This window comes from Petaurus breviceps, unplaced genomic scaffold (assembly GCF_028583685.1).
Source record: "Petaurus breviceps papuanus isolate PSGF00001 unplaced genomic scaffold, PetGlider_PUasm1.0 90977, whole genome shotgun sequence".
NCBI classification, from domain to species: domain Eukaryota; kingdom Metazoa; phylum Chordata; class Mammalia; order Diprotodontia; family Petauridae; genus Petaurus; species Petaurus breviceps.
In genome coordinates this window covers 43,623,150-43,644,333 of record NW_027187391.1, presented here as the reverse complement: position 1 = coordinate 43,644,333, position 21,184 = coordinate 43,623,150, and the positions used below count along the sequence as shown (strand labels likewise).

The following is a 21,184-nucleotide window of genomic DNA, read 5'->3' as shown; positions in this document are numbered from 1 at the left end:
TCACTACTGCCCCACAATTGAATGTAAGTTCCTAGAGAGCAGGAACTGGCTTATTTATGTCTTGGATTCCAAGCACCTAGTTCAGTACTTAGAACATAGCAGGTACTTAATAAATGGCTCATTAGGGGAAGGGTACCTAGATGGAAAGAAAATGAGGATTGAGATTAGGAAGATCTAGGCTAAAATCCTGCTTTGGATACTGAGTAGTTGTGTGACCCTGGGTAAGTCACTTAAGCTTTCTGAGATTCAGTTTCCTTATCAGTAAAAAGGAAACAATAGCACCTCTTGGAATTGTTTTCAGAGAAACAAAGAAGATCTGTGTAAAGTGATTTACAATCTTAAAATACTATATAAACATCATTATTATTATTGTTGAATAAATAGGATCACTGCACTAATGAAATAACAGGTCAGGATCAAAATATATCACAAATCCCACACAGTAAAGCTCTTCTGCAACTAATTGTTAGGAGAGCTTCTCAAACTTCCTTATCTTTTTGTTGTTCATGACCTCATTTGGAGTTTTCTTGACAAAGATACTGGAGGGGTTTGCCATTTCTTTCTGCAGCTCATTTACAGATGAGGAACTGAGGCAAACAGGGTGAAGTGACTTGCCCAGGGTTACTCAGCTAGAAAGTGTCTGAGGCCAGATTTGAACTCAAGAAGAGAAGTCTTCTGGATTCCCAGACCAGTGCTCAATCCACTAACAAATCAGAAGAGAAAAGAAGAGAATGATAAAGGCATAAGTTGCTGGCAAAAATTAAAACTGAGCAAAAAAAAGAAAAGTTGTTAAAAGCAGACAATAATTCCTAGCTGCATCAGAATATTTAACAGTAAGGCAAACAGCCCCTAAGGCATCATATTATAACAGTGAAATTACTTTTGCCTTGTGTTGTTTATAAAGATACTCCTCAATCATAAAGTTACCATTGATTGTTCAGTGTTCTCTCAGAAGACTTGTTAGAAAGATTTCTATTAAAACAGTTAAGATGATACATTTGAGGCAACTAGGTGGCACAGTGGATAGACTTGGAGTCAAGAAGACCAGAGTTCAAATGTGGCCTCAGACACTAGTTGTGTGACCCTAGACAGGGCACAAAGCAGCTGTCTACCTCAGTTTCCTTATCTGTAAAATGGGAATAATAGAGACAGTTCTCCCCTTACCACTATCTTCCAATGTGGGGAAGGGAGGGAGGGAAGGAAGAAGGGAGAGATTACTGGAGCAGGGAGGGGGGCAGTACATGGTCCAAACACATGGGAGCTATAGACAGAGAAAGACAAATTCACTACCTATGAGGGGTGTGGTTGGGGATTGCCCAGACATGTGGGGGCAGGACAGTAGACTAGAGGACAGATGTGTATCTAAGTGCAGATAGACTTGGGAAGGAAGGGCTCCTCTTTCAGTGGGAGGTCTCAAGTCAAGTCCCCATTCAGTGATGATATTTTCTCCTAGCATTATCCTTTCACTTGGAGGATATGGTATAGTTCTAAATTTGTTTGTAGGTTTGTTCAGATGGGGGGGGGGGGGAGGGGAGGGAGGAGACAGCTCCATACTAAATACTAAAGTTAATAGAGTTTATTTGGAATGCAGATTTCTTCCAGAATTCTGTAGGCAAAGTTGAAGTTGCATAAAGAGAATTTATGTAAAACAAGAACTATCAGTAATAGCATCTACCTCTTAGGGATGTTAAGAGGATAAAATCAGTTAATACTGGTCAAGCACTAGCAAAACCATAAAGTGATATCTATATAAAAGCTAGATATTACTTTATCTAGAAAACTCACTTTTCCTTAAAGGTACAGTAAAAATGGGTTACTGCATACAATTGTTTACAAAATACTCTTGAATTCAAATGACTAGCATATATACATATATGTATATACACACATACTCATATATGTGCTACGATAAAAATGAGGAAAACCAACCACATTTTTGGGTAGAAAATAACATTAATCCACTAAACTTTCAACTAATTTAACAAAAAAGTATATTATTTGAAAAAGAAAGAACAGCATAATACATACTATTCAGAATAGTCAATAATTCTGTTTTATATAGTTAAAAATTTGAGCCCCTTTATCACAATGAATAGTTTGTTTTTTAATTTTCAGGGAGAAAAAAGGAAATTAATTGTCTTCTGATCTTGCAACCTTTAATTTGAAGGAAAATGAATTTCCTTTGAGAGCAGAAGAGAAAATAGTACTATTTCACCTACTGTTTAAGTAAAAATAAAAGTGAATTAGGAAAGGTTAAATTTTATTATTTTATAGGTTTTTAAATGAGAGGATTACAGTATTCAGTAATGTTAAAAACAGGTTGGGTAGGTTTCATAACAAATGTGGAATATAAATTTAAAATGGATATAAGTATAATTATCAACAAGTAACTTTTACAGTTAGAAAAAAAATTTCACTAGTATGTGTTTATATACACACATATGTAATGAGTTCAGAATAGCCTTTTCTATTTTAATCCGAGCAATACAACCACAGGATTTTTTTTGTTTCACAGAATATTCTCCCAAACCAGGAGTTCTTAACCTTCTTAACCAATTGTGTCACAGACCCAATTGGCAATCTGATGAAGCCTTATGGCCCCCTTCTTTGAATGTTTTTAAATGCACTAGGAAATGCGTGGGATTACAAAGGAAACCGATTTAACTGAAATAATCATCAAAATATTTTTTAAAACAAGTTTACGGGCACGTTAAATTAAGAAACTTCAGACCCTAAATGAAAATTGGGGTATGGATTTAATTAATAAGAAACAACAGCTTCCCCCTTTCCTCCCAGTTACCAGAAAAGCAATGGCACAAATGCGTTCTTTCTTACCTGGACACACTTCAAAATAGATTGGCTTTTCTCTCTTACATCTTTAAAGGGACACCGCTTGGAAAGCATGAGCAGACGAGCAAGGATTTTATTGAACCCATCCAAAGAGGCAGCATTTAAAAGCTGTTCTGATGGACGATAAGGCTCTTTCACAGAACGAAGAGGCTCAGCTTTCCTCAAGATTGCTTGTTTGATATTTTCCAGCGCCGTGTCTCTGGTAGTTGAATCTCTGCTGCACAATCCATCCCACCTAACTTCATTCTCCCCCTCAGCCATCGCGTCCTTGGGCTTCTCCCCCCCGCCCAATTTTCAGTCTTTTTTCAACATGTCACCAAAAAACACCTTGAGAGCTACACCCAGAGATGAAATCAGTGTTGACTTGGGTTTAAGTTGGGGGCCAATCATAGAATTTCAATCGTCCATTGCAGACTTGCGTTTCAGAAGCACTGGAAAAATCAGACGGCGGCGTCTCTGAAACCGATGCTGGTGGGGGCGGGGGGGCGGAGTGTCTCTACTATATAAAGTTCACTCCAACAGAGGGCAGCCTTGGAAGGAAGGTCTTTTCTCTTCAGAAGGTTAAAAAATAAGGGGCAAAGGGCACTAACCAGAGAACTTAGTATCTCGCCTGGCTTTGAGGTCTTTGGAAGAAGCCAGGAGACCTCACTCTCCTGCCCGGCGGGGTCAGCGGCCGTCCTCACGCCGCCAGGGAGCTGTCAAATCCGTGCTCGGACCACGAGGGTGGCCAGCGAGGAAAGCTCGCCTGTCAGTTGGGAGTTGTTGGGTTTTTTTTCCCTAGGTGAGGAGGGGCGGGGGGGGGGGGGGATTCTCTTCCACCACCACCCCTAGTTCTTCAGCCCTTTCTACAGGCCCCGCCTTCTCCCTAGGCCCCGCCTTCTAGCAACTCCTCCTCCCTCCCGCTCTCGCGCTGGAGAAGAGCCGAGGACTGGCGGGCCCAGGGGGGGGGGGGGGGAGCAGTGTGCGCGTCCCTCTGGTCCCGGGCTCCAGGTTTGAATCCTAGAGAAGCAGAAAAAGCGGCTGCGTGGGCGAAGGGGAGATAGGGGGCGGCGGCCTGTTTCTCTCTCTCTCTTGTCTCTCCGCCCGAAGCGGTGCTGCTGCTGGCAGGGTGGTGATAGCCCCCGACCCCCTCCGAATCGCCTAATTATCACCTATCCCTCCCTCCCACAATGACGGAGCCAAAGGCCTGCGACCCCAGGAGGCACCGGGAGACCCCGACAGGGCCTGGGAAACCCGAGTTGCTGCTGGGCCCAAGGCGAAAAGCCCGCCTCCTCGCCCTGCCCCATCGGCGGGGACCGGCCCAGAGGGCGGGAGTGGGGAGGGGAGTAGAAGGGGTCCTCCGCGACAGTCCAGTCCCTCCCCTTTCTCCGCCCCGCACAAACTGGGAGCCGCCCCTACGCCCCAGCTCCCTCTTCCCCGCCCCGGCGGACCGGACCCGCCGAGGAAAGGCCATTGGAGATGGCTCCGCCCTACCAGCCGCCACGGACTAGACGCCCCTGATCTCACGCGGCGGCCAACTGATGCGAACTACAGCGCATGGATAGTCTTGAAAGGGAAGAAGAGGGACGCATGCGTACTAAGCTCCTAGACTTTTCCCGCCTCCGAAAGCCTATCCTGGCTTTAACGGGGCCTGAAGTTAGAAAAAGAAGAGAAGTGTCTACTCTTGAGTTTGACACAGCATAGGAAAGGGCAATGCAAAAAAGAAGGGGGACCCTAGGATAATTCCTAAACCGCGACTGCCGTTCAATTTTTAAGTAACACTCGGCTTCGGAGCAGGCTCCCTCGTAATGACTTCTGGGAAGTGTAGTCCTCGTGAAGTTATGAGAGGGTTGCCTGACGCGACCGGAACTACATCCTCCAGAAGGAAGCTCGGCGTTGCCTAGGAAGCGGACTGCGTAGCGTTCCAACGGCTCTCAGGAAGCGAGGACTGGCTGACGGTGAGGAACCAGGTGAGCTTTGAGAGGCTTTGCCGGACTCATTTATGAAGGAGTCGGGGGGCGGCCTTGGCCTTGGCAAAGCTGCTCGGTGCTCTTCCAAGTAGTTGTGCGGGGAATGGAGATGGCCCCATCTGAGGGAGCTGGATGTGGGGGAGCGGATGGGAGGGAACAGAATTCAGACCGCGCCGCAGGGAGACCTCATCTGGCTGGGAGGGCTCCAACCGAGGCTGTTCTGGAAACTGCCCTCCTAAGAAAGGACAAGGGAGAGGGATGATGTTCACACGGTCCCTCAACTCGGGTGTCTCCTACTTGAGTTCCACCTTTTTCGTGACCGGCTCAGGATTTCCAACTTACTCTAACGTCCCCCATCCCATCCCATCCCCCGTGGCCTCCATTTAAGGACTCCCTCGATTACTATTGAGAAAAAAATTCCTGGGCAGGTGTGAACTGCATTTGTTAAATGCAGGTTCTCAAGGAGAAAGCCAGTTGATCCGTAAGCCCTAAGAAAATAAAAGCATTATCCCGAAAGAGCCCTTTGAGATATCTCAAAATTTTAGTACTAGAGAAAACTGCCTTTTAAAATAAGTGTGTATATCTATATATACGCAGAAATATATGTACATAAATGTACACATCGATAGTACAGATTTGTAATACGTATTATACATAATATGTGCGTTTAATGCTTGTTTACTGTTGAAGGGGAAACAAATTAGGTATATCTGTTCTATTTATAGATATTGTATCTATATATTATATAATATGCATATATGACATTTGTTATAATTGTATTGTATAATGATACTATTTATATATGTTATTTATTCATTTGCCTAACTTAATGCTAAACTTTGCTAAGCACTGAGGACATAATAATAATAGCTAGAATTTTTATATGATACCTACTGTGGGCTAGGCAGTGACCAAGTGCTTTCTTTTCAAGTATCATTTCAGTTGATCAAAAAGAGGCAAAAGACAGTCCCTGCCCTCAAGAAGCTCACAATCTAATAGAAAACAAGTTAAAGGGGTGGCCAGGTGGTGCAGTGAGTAAGAGCGCTGGCCCTCCCGACTCCAGGATCTGTTCTGGCTTCAGATACTTAGCACCTACACAAAATATAACCGGTCGTGTAACCTTGAGCAAGTTACTTAACCCCAATTGCTTAAAAAAAGAAAAGAAAAGAAAACAAGTTAAAAACATTCCGTGAAAACTGATATTTAGTATATTACTAATCAGAAAATTCTAGGAATTAGTGACATTTTTAATATTCCCTAGTGTTGCGGTTTAAACCCAGGGAAGTAAAAAAGTTAAGGTAGGGGCTCTGCTCACCTAAAAACTGTTGGGGTTTCATGATGTATTGTGGAACGGTCTCAAAGAATTCAGACAGACCACCTCTAAGCCAAGTATAGGCATTTATTGAAATTGACGCTTCTCATGAAGTGGGCTAAATTCCAAGAGGAACCAGCAACTTTAGAGAAAGCAAGATGGATTTTTATAGGGTAAATATGCAATTACATAACAGAAATTTACATAGAATAGAGGAATATCTTAAAGGGGCAGGAGGAGTTTTTTAAGAGATTAGGTAATGGAGGAGGGGTCCCATCTAGGGTTTGGTGGTTAAACATTCTGGTCATTCTGCCCTCCAACTGGCTAGCTATTGTAGTCCTGTCTGGTTAAGATAGATAGGTATTGTGGTCCTGTCTTGGGCTAGATGGATGATGTGATTGTGATTGAATACAAGAACACACCTGTTTCTGTGAGCATGGGTCTGGGGGCAGTGACCAGGTAGAGGTAGTAGCTGGGTTCATATCACATGGACACACCTGCTGTTTCTGTGGGAACTAAGAGTTCAGGGACACACCCGTTGTTCCAGTGAGCAGTGAGGCATATAGAAAGAAGTTAGGACATGGGGGGGGGGGGAGTGGGGGCTGGTATGTGCAGTGGGCATGTTATGCTCTTCAATAGGACCTGGCCTATAATGAAGTTAGAATATTGAGGCTAGGATTCCATCACTAACTTACTGAGTAATTGTGTTCACTGCCAAAGGTAAGCATAATTGGTTCCAAAAGTGTTCAGGATCTTAGTATTCTTTTAAAAATATATATCTGTTCCTTGGGATTATCATTGGATTTTCATTTACTCAGAGTTTGCCTTATGGTGATCTTTTCACTTACTTTGTTGTAATCATATTGAATGAGGAGTAGCTTGGAATAGTAACTAGAGAGCCTACTTGACAGAGTCTGGATGACCAGGGAGTTCTACAGCTGATAATTATTGACTTTGTTACCCTAGGCAAGTGACTTAACCTCTTAACTCTAACTCTTTAGGCCTTAGTATGAGGAATTACCTCATCCCATATAGCAGTGAACTATCGAACTTTGCCAAACTAATAAACATAACAAAAAACAAGTCATTGTATACATTTTTTTTTGGTTCTACTAATCTCCCTCTGCACCAATCCATACAAATTACCTATGTTTCTCTAAATGCATCATATTAGTTATTTCTTACTACGCAATAATTAATGTTTCATTATGTACCAAGATTTATCAAACCTCCCATCAGTGAGCATCCATTTTGTTTCTTTGGCACCCCAAAAGATTACTGTGAATGTCTAGGGATACCTTGGACTTTTGTATCTCTTTGAATATATTCCCGGGAATAATGGGATTGCTGACTCAAACAGTATAGACAGTTACTTTTCTTGCTAAATTTCATTTTGAAAGCCAGAATGGAAAAACCAATTCACAGCTTACCTAGAGTATGTCAGTGTATCTGCAGCCCCTTCAGCATTGATGGTTGTTGTTTAGTCCTGTCTAACTCTTGGTGACCCCATTTGGGGTTTTCTTGGCAAAGATACAGGAGTGGTTTGCCATTTCCTTCTCCAGCTCATTTTACAGAGGAGGAAACTGAAGCAAACAGGGTTGAGTGAATTGCCCAGGTCACACAGCTAGTAAGTGTCTTGAGGTCTCATTTGAACTCGGGAAAAGGACTCTTTATTTAAGTGTGGGGTTTCACCACCTAGATGCCCACAATATTAATTATTACCATTTTAGAAATCACCTTTCCTTATTTGTACAGCATAAAATAAAAGCTCAGTTGTTTTCATTTGCATTTCTCTTATTAATAGGAATTTGAAGAGTGTTTTCAAATGACTGTAGTTTCCAATTCTTCTTTTGAAACTTCATTCTTATTTTTTGACCATCACTTATCTATCAGGTAATGACTCTTGGTGTTACAGATTTATTTCAGTTCCCTGTATATTTTAGATATCAAATTTTTGTCAACGATATCTGATGCAAATATATTCCCAGTTAATAGTTTTACTGTTTATTGTATCCATTTATTTTATCCATGTAACTCTTTAAAGTTTTATATAATCAAAATTGCTTTATATATAATGCTTTTATATAATCATAAATCTTGTTTTTGTGATCTCTACCTCTTGTTTGCCTAAAGAATTCTCCATCTAAACCATACTTGTTAGCCATATTCATCTTTTTATTTTCTGAATTTTTTTTCTAATGATGGGATCTTAAATAATCAAGTTGCATACCCATTTATGCTTATTATGCTGTATGGTATAAATGCCAATCTAAATATAATTTCCGTCAGACTAGTTTTCATTTTCCCATCATTTTTGCTGAAAAGAGTCCTGCAATTAATTTAAGCTCTTGGCTTTATTAAATGCCAGGCTGCTGTTGTTAGTTGCTTCTATTTTTCAAATCTCTTCCACTGATCTACTTTATGTTTTTTAACCAGGCCTCATGTCTACTGTTTTATAGTATTGAGGTCTGGTTATGCTATACCCTTATCATTCCTTCTTTACCACTTTATGTCCCTTGATATTCTAGACCTTTTTTTCCCCTCAAAATGAATTTTTTGTCTATGTCTATTTCTGGATAGTACTACATCTATAATTCAGATGCAGTCATTGGCATGGCCATCCATGGCAGGGACTGTTTCTCTAGTTACTTACCTTTTTTTTTTTTATGTTTTGTAGTTGTAGTGATACAGGGTGTCCCAAAACTTTTAGTGTAATTTTAAACTTTTAAGAGCCTAATATTGTGAGAACCTATGTAAATATCATGAGTGTATTGGTAGGTTGACTACCAAATAATCCTACATTTTTTAGTTATTTTGAATGATTTCTTTTTTTTTCTTTTTTACCATTTTTCCCTATGATAACTTCTCATGGACTAATTTTGTAGCTTGCTACTTTACTAAAACCATAACTCAGTCAACACACATTTGTCAAGCCCTTAATATGTGTCAGCCACTGTCCTTGGTACTAGGGATACAGACAAAAAGAAAGAGATTTACCCTAAAGAATTTTATATTCTAACAGGGAAGCATCCTGTACACAGATAAGTATATGTAAACTAGATATAAAATAAATACAAGATAATTTAAACAAGAGGCATTAGACTAACTAGTAGGGGATCAGGAAAAGCCTCAGAAAGGGCATAGTTTGACTGAGGTTTGAAGAGAGGTGTGAATTCTAAGAGGCAGAGGGAAAAAAGAATTGCATTCCAGATATGAGGGGGATAGCTTATGCAAGGGTACAGAGATAGAATGTTCTGTGAAGAAAGATCAAGAAGATCAGTTTAGCTGGAGATCATAGAGTTCATGAAGGCAGGCAATATGCAGTATTCTTCAAAAGCTAAATGATGGTGCCAAATTGTAAAGGACTTTAAAAGCCAAAGAGAGGAAATTTTATTAGATCCTAGAGGTAATGAGGAGCTTATTGAACAGAGAAGTGACATGGTTTGGATGTATGCTTCAATAGTCACTGTCAATTATGTGGATGGTAGAAGGAAGAGGAATTAGAGGCAAGAAAAACAAAAGGTAAAGAGGTGATAAGAACCTGAATTAGAATTTTTATGGAATAAATGGAGAAAAGTAAACAGATGAAAGAGATGTTGGGGGGAGTGGCACTTCAACTGTAGAGCTACTGATTGTTCCTTTAACATAAGAAAGAAAATCTGAGAATGACTCTAAATTTGTAACCCTAGATCAGGACTTCTTAAACTTTTTCCACTCTGGTGGACCACCCCATGTGGTTGAGACTCACAGTTGATTAGAAAGAATAGTGTTACTCTCAGCAGAATTTGAAAAGTGTGGAAGAAGTATGGGTTTTAAAGGAAAAATAATGAGTTTTGTTTTGGACATGTTGTTGTAGGTGACTACAGAATATTCAAGCCAGGATCTATCTTGTTTTACTGTTTCTCTAAGGTTTTCTAAGTATGTCATTATTTTCAATTAGGGATAATTCTGATAGTCATTAAGCATTTCTTAAGCATCTGTTATGTGCCAGGTACTGTGCTAAAAAGCTAGGGGCACAAAAAGAGGCAAAAGACAGGCCCTGCCTTCCAGGTACTTAGAGTGTAATGGAATAGATAACAAACACAAATATGCAGAGACAAACTAAGTACAAAATAAATAAGAAATAATCATCAGAAAGAAGGCACTAGAATTAAGAGACTTTGGAGATTTTATTTGGCACTTGAATGAAGCCAAGAGACTAAGATGAGAAGAGAGTACATTCCAGGAATGGGAGACAGCCAGAAAAAAATTCTCCGAGCCAAAAGGTGAAGGGTCTTGTTAGTGTAACAACAAGGAAGCCAGTGTCCCTAAAGCAAAGAATACATGACAGGGAGTAAAGTGTAAGAAGACTGGAAAGGTAGAGGGGGCACCTGGGTTATAAAAGACTTTGAATGTCAAGCAGAGAATTTTGTATTTGATCCTGAAGGGGATGCGTAGTCACTGAAGTTTATTGAATATCGAGGACAACATGGATGGACCTGTTCTTTAGAAAAATCACTTTGGCAACTGAATGGTGGATGTATTGGAGTGGGGAAAGACCCACCAACAGGTATCAGTAGTCTAGGTGTGAGATGAGAAGGTGATTTCATGATGTTGAACTGTCCTGGTATCCCTGGTTTAAATCCAGCTTGATTGTAGTGAGCTGTTTGGGTTTTTTTCCTAAATTTATTGCTGCAATCTCATTTCAAAAATTTTATTCTCCTTTAAAGTTTAGTAGAATTTACTTATTAATCTGTTTATCCTAGGTTCTCAATTTCTTTGGCATTTTATTTATGGATTGCTCAGTTACTTTTTTTGAGATTTGGTTAACATATCTGTTTCTTGTCTGCTTACTTTAGAGGTGGTTTTTTTGTAGATACTCATCCATTTCTTTGGAATTCGCTATTTTGCTAACATATAGTTATATATGGTAGTTCCTAATAAATCTATATTCTTTTTTGCTGTGAATTCATCTTGTTCATTTTTTTTACTTGGATAACTTGATCTTCCTATCTTTTTCTCAAGTGTGTTGGCTAATTTTTTATTTTTGCTTGTTTTTTAATCAGTTCTCAGCCTTGTTTATTTATTTGATTTTTTAAATAAAAGATTTCTCTAATTTTTAAGATTTTTTCTCTTATATTTGTTTTTGTTTTGCTACTTATTTCCTAGTCTTATTAAGTGCATATTCAGTTCATTAATCTGTTTTTATTTTAGTATCTCTTCAGACAGCTAAATTAACCAGAACTCTTGCTTTACCCACATCCCATAAGTTTTTATATCTTGCCTCATTGTTACTCTCTTTAATATTATGCATTGTTGATTTAATTCATTCAAGATATCATCACTTAGTTTACTTTTAGATAGAAATCTTGCTGTTCCTTTATTTTTTTATGCATCTTAGTCTGTAAAAGATGTTTACTATAATTAATTGCCTTTTTACATTTATTTATTTATTTGTAACTCTATCATAAAACAAAATTAATATCTGGTAATATTTTTGCCATCTTTCTAGCTACTGATGTTACTCCATGATTCAACTTTTGTGCCAAGGCATTTTTATAAGATAAAAAAATTATATTAATAATAGCTAGCATTTATATAGTGCCAACTATATGCCAAGTACTGTGCTCAGCACTTACCAATATCTCATTTGATCCTCACAACAACCCTGGCAGGGTTATTATTATCCCCATTTTACACTAGAGGAAATTGAGGTAAACAGAGGTTAAGTGATTTGAGGAAGGCTTTGAACTCAAGTCTTCCTGGCCCTAAGCCCAGAAGTTTGTCTACTTCACCGCCTAGCTGTCTCAAAATTAAAAAAGTTATCCTGAGAAAATTGGTAAATCATAAAGGTATTATACTGGATTTTTTTCTTATGACAAAAAAATCTATAATATTTAATGCTTTATTTATATGAGATTAATCCTTTTTAATTTCTCCCTACCCAGTTTTATTTTTTTTAGAATCACCCCATCATGTATAACTCAGATCAAACCTTTCTTTCAAACTACCAAAATAATGAGGACAATCATAAGAGTACACATATAAGAAGTAACAATTTTGGGGTGGCTGGGTGATGAAATGAATAGAGCACCGGCTCCAGAGTCAGGAGGACCTGGGTTCAAATTCGACTTCAGACACTTAACCCTTACTACCTGTGTGACCTTGGGCAAGTCAACCCCAAATGCCCTGCTTTCCCCTCTCCAAAAAAAAAGTAACAGTTTGACCTTATTGAGTCTCTTATAATTGATCTTTACTATCTACCTCTTGGATCTTACATGTCAGATTTTCCATTAAGTTCTACTATTTTTGTCACAAATAACTCAAAATCTTTTGGTTTGTTAAATGTCTTTTTTTTTTTCATTCAGGATTATACTTAACTTTTCTGAGTAAGTTACTCTTTGTTGTAACATTAGCTCTTTTGCTCTCTGAAATATGGCATAGCTGCTAGGTCTTGTGTAATCCTTATTGTAGCTCCATGATATTTAAATTGTTGGGTTTTTTTCTTGTTGCTTGCAACATTTTCTCCTTAATCTGGGAAATTTGAAATTTTGTTATAATATTCCTGTAACTTTTCCTTCTGAGATTTCTTTCAGTGGATTTTTTTTTCTATTTTTGCTTTATCTTCTTGTTCTAGAATTTAAGGGCAATTTTCCTTGATAATTTCTTGTAATATTGTAGCATGATTCTTTTTTTTTTATTATTGTATCTTTCAAGTAGTCTGACAATTCTTATATTGTCTCTCCTCAATCTGTTCTCCATATCAATTATTTTTCTGATGAGATGCTTCACATTCTCTTCAATTTTTTCATTCTTTTGATTTTATTTTATTATTTCCTGGTGTCTTTTAATGTCACTAGCCTTCCTTTGCCCAACTTTAGTTTTCAAGGAATTGTTTTCTTAAGTTTTTGATTCTTTCCTTCCAGTTAGTTGGCTTTCTTTTCACAATTTTCTTAGATTGCTCTCATTGTTTTTTCTGTTTTTTTCCTCAGTTTTTTTTTTTTTTTTTTTGGTTTTTAAAAATCCTTTTAAGTTCTTACAAGAACTCTTTTTTGCACTTAGAACTATTTGACATTTCTCATTGAAAAAGTAGTGGCTTTTTTAGCTCCACTAACTTCCTCTGAATATGAGCTCAGATCTTCTCTATCCCTGTAGTAGCTTTCTATGGTTGGGTTCTTTCTCTTTTGCTTGCTCATTTTTATTTCTATTTGTTTTTAGCAGCTATTATATTAAAGTTCTGGTCCTGAGTGTAGGGAATGATGTTTTAAGCTTTAGGTCCTTCTTACCGTTATTTTGAGGTCTGTCTGAGGCCCAACCTTAGACACCCCTCTCCATCCCTAAGCCATGGCTAGGACCCCCAGCCACACTTTTCAGCAAATGCTCTGCTCCATGTGATCCCTCTGATGTCTGCAAACTACAGTTGTCCTCTCTATCCTGAAATGGAAACCAGTATTCTACTCTTTTGTAAGTGCCCACAGCCAACAGAGTCCCTGCCCTTCTATTACCACATTTACCCAGCATGTACTAGCACTAACTCCTCCAGAGCTCCAGCCTAGGACTGAGTTAGCTGTGCTTGACTTCCCTTAACAGTGTAGGGTCGTTCAGTCTTCCCCTTCTCAGCTGTTGGACTCCCACACTGTCATTGAGGTGAAAATTCCTGTTATAATGTCCTTTATGGAAATGTACTCTTGTATTTTCGTGTTACTTGCATCTTTGAGTAACAAATTGTTAAATCACTTTAATAAGATTTACACTCTAGTATTTTCTCCAGCTTTTCCATATTTAATCTTTCGAAGTTTACTTTGAATTTCTTAATATCCTGAGGTTTCTGGAATATCTTAGCAAATTGTCTTTGTTGGTAATTATCAGATTTCTACTCACTTTTTCCTTATCAATAAAATATAATAGTATGTTTTATAGAAATACTTAAATATGTACCTTGAGTGATATAAGCACTAACACACTTTAGCATACAGTTTAAGTGTAGTGTAAAAATCACTGGTCTTAAATTGGAGAGAACATAGTTCATAAGAAAGCATGCATAAAACTCATGTTTCCATTACAGAAGTTTCAAGTAAGCTTTACTGGAGCTTCAGAGCTCATACTATGACAAAAAAAAAAAAACCTTGGTCTAAGCTTATACATTTGTATCTCTTAACTGAAGTGTAAACTTTGAAAACCAAAAGAAAATTTGGTGGTATAATTTCATAGGATTTAGATCTGAAAGGATGTTAAGATATCTAGATCAGGGCTTCTTAAACTTTTTCCACTCACAACCCCTTTTCAAGTTTTGGCAACATTCGTTGTTGTGGGCATGAAGGAATGTGCATTGCAAAGTGCATGTTGTGTTCAGAACCAAGGCTGCAGTGAAGTTGCGTGATGCAAAATGGGCAAGCGCTGCCAGAAACACCATGGATTCATTACATGTTTGATTTTTAATTAATTTTTGGTCATTGCATTTCCATAAACCTTTTACTGTGGCCAAATTTTGTTGTGACCCACAGTTTAAGAAGCACTGATCTAGACCAGGGCCTCTTAAACATTTTCCATGTACAGCCCCTTTTTGCCCAAGAAATTTTTATACAACCGCAGGTATATAGGTATATAAAATGGTTATACAAATCAAACATTTATTGATAATAAATCATAAATAAATTTATTTTAAAACATTTCTTTGGTATTATAATGGGAATGGGAATTTGAAGATCTTCCCTGCTCCTCAATAAACCTAGGAGAGTGTTTGGAGACCTCCCTTGCTTTGAAAGTAAACTCTGCCACCTTATAGGCTGAATGTAATCACATGGAGCCTGTGGTGGAGGGTATTTGCTGAAGGGAAGCAGAGCCCACAGGAAGCTGGTTGAGAGCTAGCCAGACATTGGGGGAGACAGAGGACCCTCATTAAGAAGATAGAGAGGTTTATGAGTAAATATTGACCTTGCATTGGTTTGTGGGAAGGCATATTGGTTTGTGGGAAGGCTGAAGGATGCTGTGGCTCTCAGTGTTATTATGGCTTCTGAATATCTTTGATACTATGATGAAATTGGCTTACTGGTTTTGGGATTCCGTTTTCTGGTGTCTAAATAAATCTTTCAGTTCTATCCTCTATCTGGAGAGTTTGGCATATTTTGCGATCGAACGTCATGTGATACTTATAGTCATGGTCTTTATCATGATTGGCGCTACAGGTATTCATATCATTTTACTGTTTATTAAAGACGAAAGCCAACTTGCATACTAATGAAATGGATGTGCTTGTTTTTACATGAAGAAGTAAATTTTGGCAGAATATTTGATGCTGCAGGACATAGATCATCTTCAACATTTTTCAGAGTTGATCAGTATTTTGATTTTATAATTGTTGATGCTGACAATGCTGTTTGGCATAAATATATAGTATAAAAAAACACAGCAGAAGTATGTTTATGGCCATTTCAGAAATTGTTGGAAATTCTCTCCTAATCCCAAGTCAAAATTCATTTAGTAATTTTTTTTAGAAAACTCAAGTTCTAAACCTATGTCACTTGATAACTTGGCAAATTCTTCTTGAGCTTTTAATGGCAGCCACCAGCTTTAACTTTTGCTACTAATCCAACCTTCTTGCCCATTGTCTTTCCAGCAACATTTGTGCAGACTTCAATGCAATTTTTCCTCAGCAAACCTTCATTTGTGAAAAGCTCATCAACTTTAAGATATATATCTTTCCTTCTTATGTGCCCTTCCAAAGAGCAACAAAACAATAATTCCTCATGTATCGTTCCTTCATAAACATCTCACATAAAGTAATAAATGTGCTGTTAGAAATATCACTTGTTTCATGTAATTGAATTGCAAACTCTGGGCTTCCCTTAAACTTAGTAATAGGCTGCTGGAATTGGTCATTACTAATTTTAGAAATTGGAAATAGTATCGTTTGATAAAGAAATTTTACAAATTTCATCCCCATACTATCATGTAGGGCTTTTTAGTTTTTGCAGTTAGATAAAAAGTTTTATAAGATGTATAATGGAAAAAAACCTGGATTTTTAAAAAGTCAAATAAATCCTGGGTTCAAATCTAACCACCAAAATTAGAGTTGTGTGACCATGGGAAAGTCACTTAATGTCTGATCATCACTTTCTTCCTCTTATTGTAAAGTTGGGGATAGTAACAACTTTTTTTTTGGAGGGCATTTGGGGTTAGTGACTTGCCCAAGGTCACACAGATAGTTTTTGTGTTAAGTGTCTGAGGCCGGACTTGAACCCAGGTCCTCCTGACTCCAGAGCCAGTGCTCTATTCACTGAACCACCTAGCAGCCCCCGATACTAACGATTATAATTACTTCAAAAGTTATTGGGAGAATCAGATGGGATTATGTTTCTAAAGCACTTAGCAAACCTTAAAACTGACTTTTAGGTCAGCTGTTGCATTAATATATTTTCCTGTGTGCAAAATTTTAGTCAAGAGTTGGCATTGAGATTTTCTTGAACTGGTTTATTTGGTGTGCCTCTTTAAAATTTGAAGAAAAATAGTTATTTATCTAAATCAGAGGTTCTTGACCTTTTTTGTGTCATGGACCCCTTTGACAGTCTTGTAATATTATGATCTCCTTAGAATAATGTTTTTTAACAGATAAAATACATAAGATTACAAAAGGAAACCAGTTACATTGTCATATTTATTAAATTCGTGGAACCCCCCTCCCCCCTTCTGCTCTGAAGAATAGACTCAACAGGTGGTTTGGTATAAATAAATAGAGATTTAATTATGTTAACTTTCCCACAAAATACAGTATGATCTTGAACATGCTACTCAAACTCTCATTTATTACTTTCAAAAATGATACTTGTGCCTTCCTTATTTTGTGATTCTGTTGCATTAATTAGATAACTACTCTGGAGTGATTCCAGAGATTATGCAGCTCTGTGGTTGCATGAATAAATTTTTTGAGGCACATTCTTTTAAATTGCTGTAGTAACATTTAATCATATGCTCCACACTATGTCACTCAAATGGTGAAAAACATTTGTACTAACAGTTAAGTCAAATAATTGCATAGATATTTAACACTAGAAACTGAGCAAATCCCTCAGTGATTAGGAACCCCAGACTGGAGATTCAGGTACACTGCTCCTTAATCCTTTTCTCTTCCGTTTTCCCTCTCCTACTTTTTAAAAAATCTCTTAATCTTTTAAAATTTTTTTTTTCAATTAACAAGCATTTATTTTCTTTCTTTTCAACCACCTTCTCCCACTGAGGGGGAGGAGAAACCTTTAAATATGTCTAGTCAAAACAAATTTCAGTGTTGGCCATGTCCAAAATTATCTCCCTCATTCTGCATTCTGAGTCCATCATCTTTCAAGAGGGTGGGTAACATGTGTCATCATCAGCTCCCAAGAGTCAGTTGGTCATTACATTGATCATAGTTCTTTTTTTTTTTTGCCTTTTTTGGAGCGGGGAGGGCAGGGCAATTGGGGTTAAGTGACTTGCTCATGGTCACACCGCTAGTAAGTGTTAAGTGTCTGAGGTCGAATTTGAACTCAGGTCCGCCGGTGCTCTATTCACTGCACCACCTAGCCGTCCCTGATCTTAATTCTTAAGTCTTTCAAAGTTGTTTGTCTTTTCAGTGTTGTTCTTATTCTGGTATCAGTCACTGCATTTTATACAGGTCTTCCAAGGTTTCTCTGAAAGGGAAAGGGGAAGGGTACAAACATTTGTTAAATGCCACTGTTGTATGCACTGTGCTAATTGCTTTACAAAGATTACCATATTTGATGCTTATAGTAACCCTGGGAGGTAGATGTTATTTTTTCCCATTTTACAGTTGAGAATACTTAAAGCAGGTACCAGTTAAGTGACTTGCCCAGGATCACACAGGCCAGATTTGAACTTAAGTTTTTTCCCAATTCCAGTCCTAGTTCTCTATCCATTGTGCCACCTAGCTGCCTATAACCACCAGCATAAAGATACCAGCATCTTTTTTTTTTTATCATGTCTGAGGCCATAATAGTATTCCATTACATTTATATATCATAATTTGTTCAGCCATTCCTCAATTGATGGGCACCTTCTTAGTTTCCAATTCTCTGCCATACAAAATCTCTTTGCGATATTCTATTCTTATTGCTATAGCTAATATTTCTAGTACAATATGAAATAATAGTGCTGATAATGGGCATCTTTGCTTCACCTCTGATCTTACTGGGGAAGCTTATCTCCATTATAGATAATGCTTGTAAGTGTTCTAATTCCTCTTCTATTAATCTAATTTATATTTTTGTAAATATTCATGTTTCATGTAGGTTGTCAGATTTATTGGCAGGTAATTGGGTAAAATAGCTCCTGATGATCACTTTAATTTCTTCTTTTGGTGTTGAATTCACCTTTTTCATTTTTTATAATTATTTAGTTTTCTTTTTTTTTAGAATGAAATTAACCAATGGTTTATCTGTTTTACTGTTTGTTTGTTTTTTCACAAAATAAACTCCTAGTTTTAATTTATTATTTCAATGGTCTTCTTTTAATTTTATTAATCTTTGATTTTCAGGATTTCTAATTCGGTGTTTGAGGATTTTTTAATTTGCACTTTTTTTAGTGTTTTGGTTTTTTTTTAGGTTGTATGCCCAATTCATTGATCTGCTCTTTGCTGGGTTTTTTTTTTCTTTTTGGAATGTTAAGAAATCTTTTTTTATTATCATTAAGCACCAGCTTAACATTGCAAAAATTCTCAGTGATCCTTAAATCCCAACATTCTTATTAAAGGGCTTTTCTAGTAAGGATGTGTCTCCTCTTCCTTGGCATAAAATTCCAATAACTGTGTACATCTTGCTGCCACACGTTGAATGCGCCTGCGCACAAGATCGAGTCACTGCCTGGGACCCAAAAGACTTGTTCATGAACTGCCTGTTCACAAAACAAGTCCGCCACTTGCTAGGTTTGTCACTCTGAGGATCAAAGACCTTCTTACAAAGCCTCAGCCCAGTTTCTTGCCTCAGCTGCTGTAAGTAGGTCCTCATCACTTCATCTTCTTGCTTATTTGCAGGTTTGGCGTAAATTGCATTAAGAAGGAAACCCGGCTCTCCAGGAGTAGGAAAGTTAGTGATTCCCAACACATACATTTCTTTCTCTCCTTGGCTTTTTGAGTTGCACTTCTGGAGTTTCTTTAAGCTTTCAGAAATGTAAAGAGTTATGTAGATCAACGTCCTATCAGCTTCATTCTTAATTTCGTAGTTTTTGAAGAAGACATTGTCCTTGAAATAATAGCTTCATCCACAATATGTGTGTCTTTTGTTTCTCTTGGAGCTGGTCCTTTAAATTGACTCCTAATGGGTAATAGTGCCATGTTTCCTATCATTTTGGTGTCAGGGTCCATGAGAGAGGAGTGCTACCCTGGCATCTTGGCGGCTAGACCTGGGCTTCAAGTGAGCAGAAGGTAGTAGCTCCTGTCAGAGACCCGGGTACTTCTGGTCTGGCCGATGGGTGGGGTCTAACTGGAAGAGATCTCTTTGCTGTTTTATTGATGTAAGTCTTTAGAGATATAAATCTTCCCCTTAGTACAGCTTTGGCTGCATTCTACAAATTTTGATATGTCTCCTCATTGTTGTCATTCTCTTTAATGAAATTATTGATTGTTTCTGTAATTTGTTCTTTGACCTACTCATTCTTAAGGATTAGATGATTCAGTTTCCAATTAATTTTAATCTGCCTTTCCATGACCCTTTATTGAATGTAATCTTTATTGCATTATGAATTGAAAATGATGCATTTAGTAATACTGCCTTACAGCATTTTGTGAGCAAAAAGAAATTCCATAAATATTTTTGTTCATATGGGTCCTTTTCCTCTTTCTTGATCCCTTTGAGGTTAGGCTTAGTAGTGGTATCACTAGGATATGCAGTTAAGTAACTTTTGGGGCATAAGTCCAAATTGCTTTCCATTGACAATAATGAGTGGATTTTGCTAACATATGATAGGCCCTTTTTTGTTACAACAAGAAATGGTGAACAAATTGTTAATAATTATTAAATGTATAGGAATGTGTTAGATGGGGATGGGGCAGGAGATACATTTTCTTCAACATTCTAAGTTAAATAGGTAAAGTTTATTTCTTCTCCTTTCAGTGGGAGATCTTCTATTTAAGTTTGTTTGAAAATAGAAGTAATTCTGCTGATCATAAAATTTTTCTTCTGCTTGGGAAATTTATATTTAAGGAAAATAATCAACTCTTATGATATATTCATTCTACTCTTGATTCCATCACCAAAAGCCCTATTATCCTAGTGCTATTAATTATTTGCTACCCAGTATGTTTCTTAGTTGCCCTGTCCCACTTTAGTTAATGTAGGTGTAAGTGTATTTGGAGAAAGCAAAATTATTTAAATTTTGGCCTAGGCAAACAATGTTAGAGATGTCAGTCTATTGCCTGTATTTACTTCCAAAGCCAAATATAAATGGTTTTAATATTTCTTCCTATTTTGGATAGTATCTATTAGTACAAATAGTGGAAAACAGAAATAGATATATCAAAACATACACACACACACTATATATACAATATATGTATGTATCCTTGTCTGACATTTTACCAGATTGAGAATTAAATTAATTAATTTGATTTTTACTTAACAGTTTAGTAAAAAAAAAAAATTGAGGTCTCCTCTAAGAGAGAATTCCTCCTCTTGAGTGTTTTGAAAATCGTTATGTTAGGAATGATGATGCACTGATGATAATGCTTATTCTCTTCATCTGAACAGTTTCTACCTCTTATTTCTCACATCAAGTCTTGATTGTGATAATGTTCCAGATAAGAGGTAACTTGAAGAATTCTTGTATGTATGAAACAGAATACTAATGAACTTTACAGAAAAAGTGAATGAGTGCTGTGGACTGTTTTAAGATATAGAAAACCTTTGTTTTCTCCCTCAGTAAAGTCAAGTCCCTTCAAATGTATCTTTTTGACCTTTTTTTTTTGTCTATGACAGTAAAACCAGACATATCTAAAATGTAGACTATGGAAAATTGTGGGAGTGTGCATTTCATATAAGGAGATAATTGTTTCCAGCTTATCTTTTAGAATAAAAGCAATTAAACTTTCAGGTGTTAAGTTCTTTATGCAACT

At 37.4% G+C, this 21,184-nt stretch overlaps 2 protein-coding genes and 1 pseudogene across 7 annotated transcripts in view; 1 reads left to right on the top strand and 2 right to left on the bottom strand.

Moving 5' to 3' along the window:
• Window positions 1-3,706, bottom strand: part of SESN1 (sestrin 1) — a 136,536-nt gene extending 132,830 nt beyond the window's left edge. Inside the window, exon 1 of the mRNA XM_069077085.1 lies at window positions 2,836-3,706. Within this exon, the coding sequence (XP_068933186.1) occupies window positions 2,836-3,111 (276 nt within the window). The 5' untranslated portion in view covers window positions 3,112-3,706. The remainder of the gene's footprint in view (window positions 1-2,835) is intronic.
• An 804-nt stretch (window positions 3,707-4,510) lies between these two features.
• The window catches only part of CEP57L1 (centrosomal protein 57 like 1), a 63,072-nt gene continuing 46,398 nt past the window's right edge, over window positions 4,511-21,184 (top strand). Inside the window, exon 1 of one of the 6 annotated variants that reach the window (XM_069077088.1) lies at window positions 4,511-4,799. The gene's annotated coding sequence lies outside the window, so the exon portion shown is untranslated. The remainder of the gene's footprint in view (window positions 4,800-21,184) is intronic. The other 5 variants (XM_069077090.1, XM_069077089.1, XM_069077092.1 and 2 more) reach the window with 5 other exon arrangements.
• LOC138152974 (actin-related protein 2/3 complex subunit 3 pseudogene) lies at window positions 18,705-19,462 on the bottom strand (annotated as a pseudogene).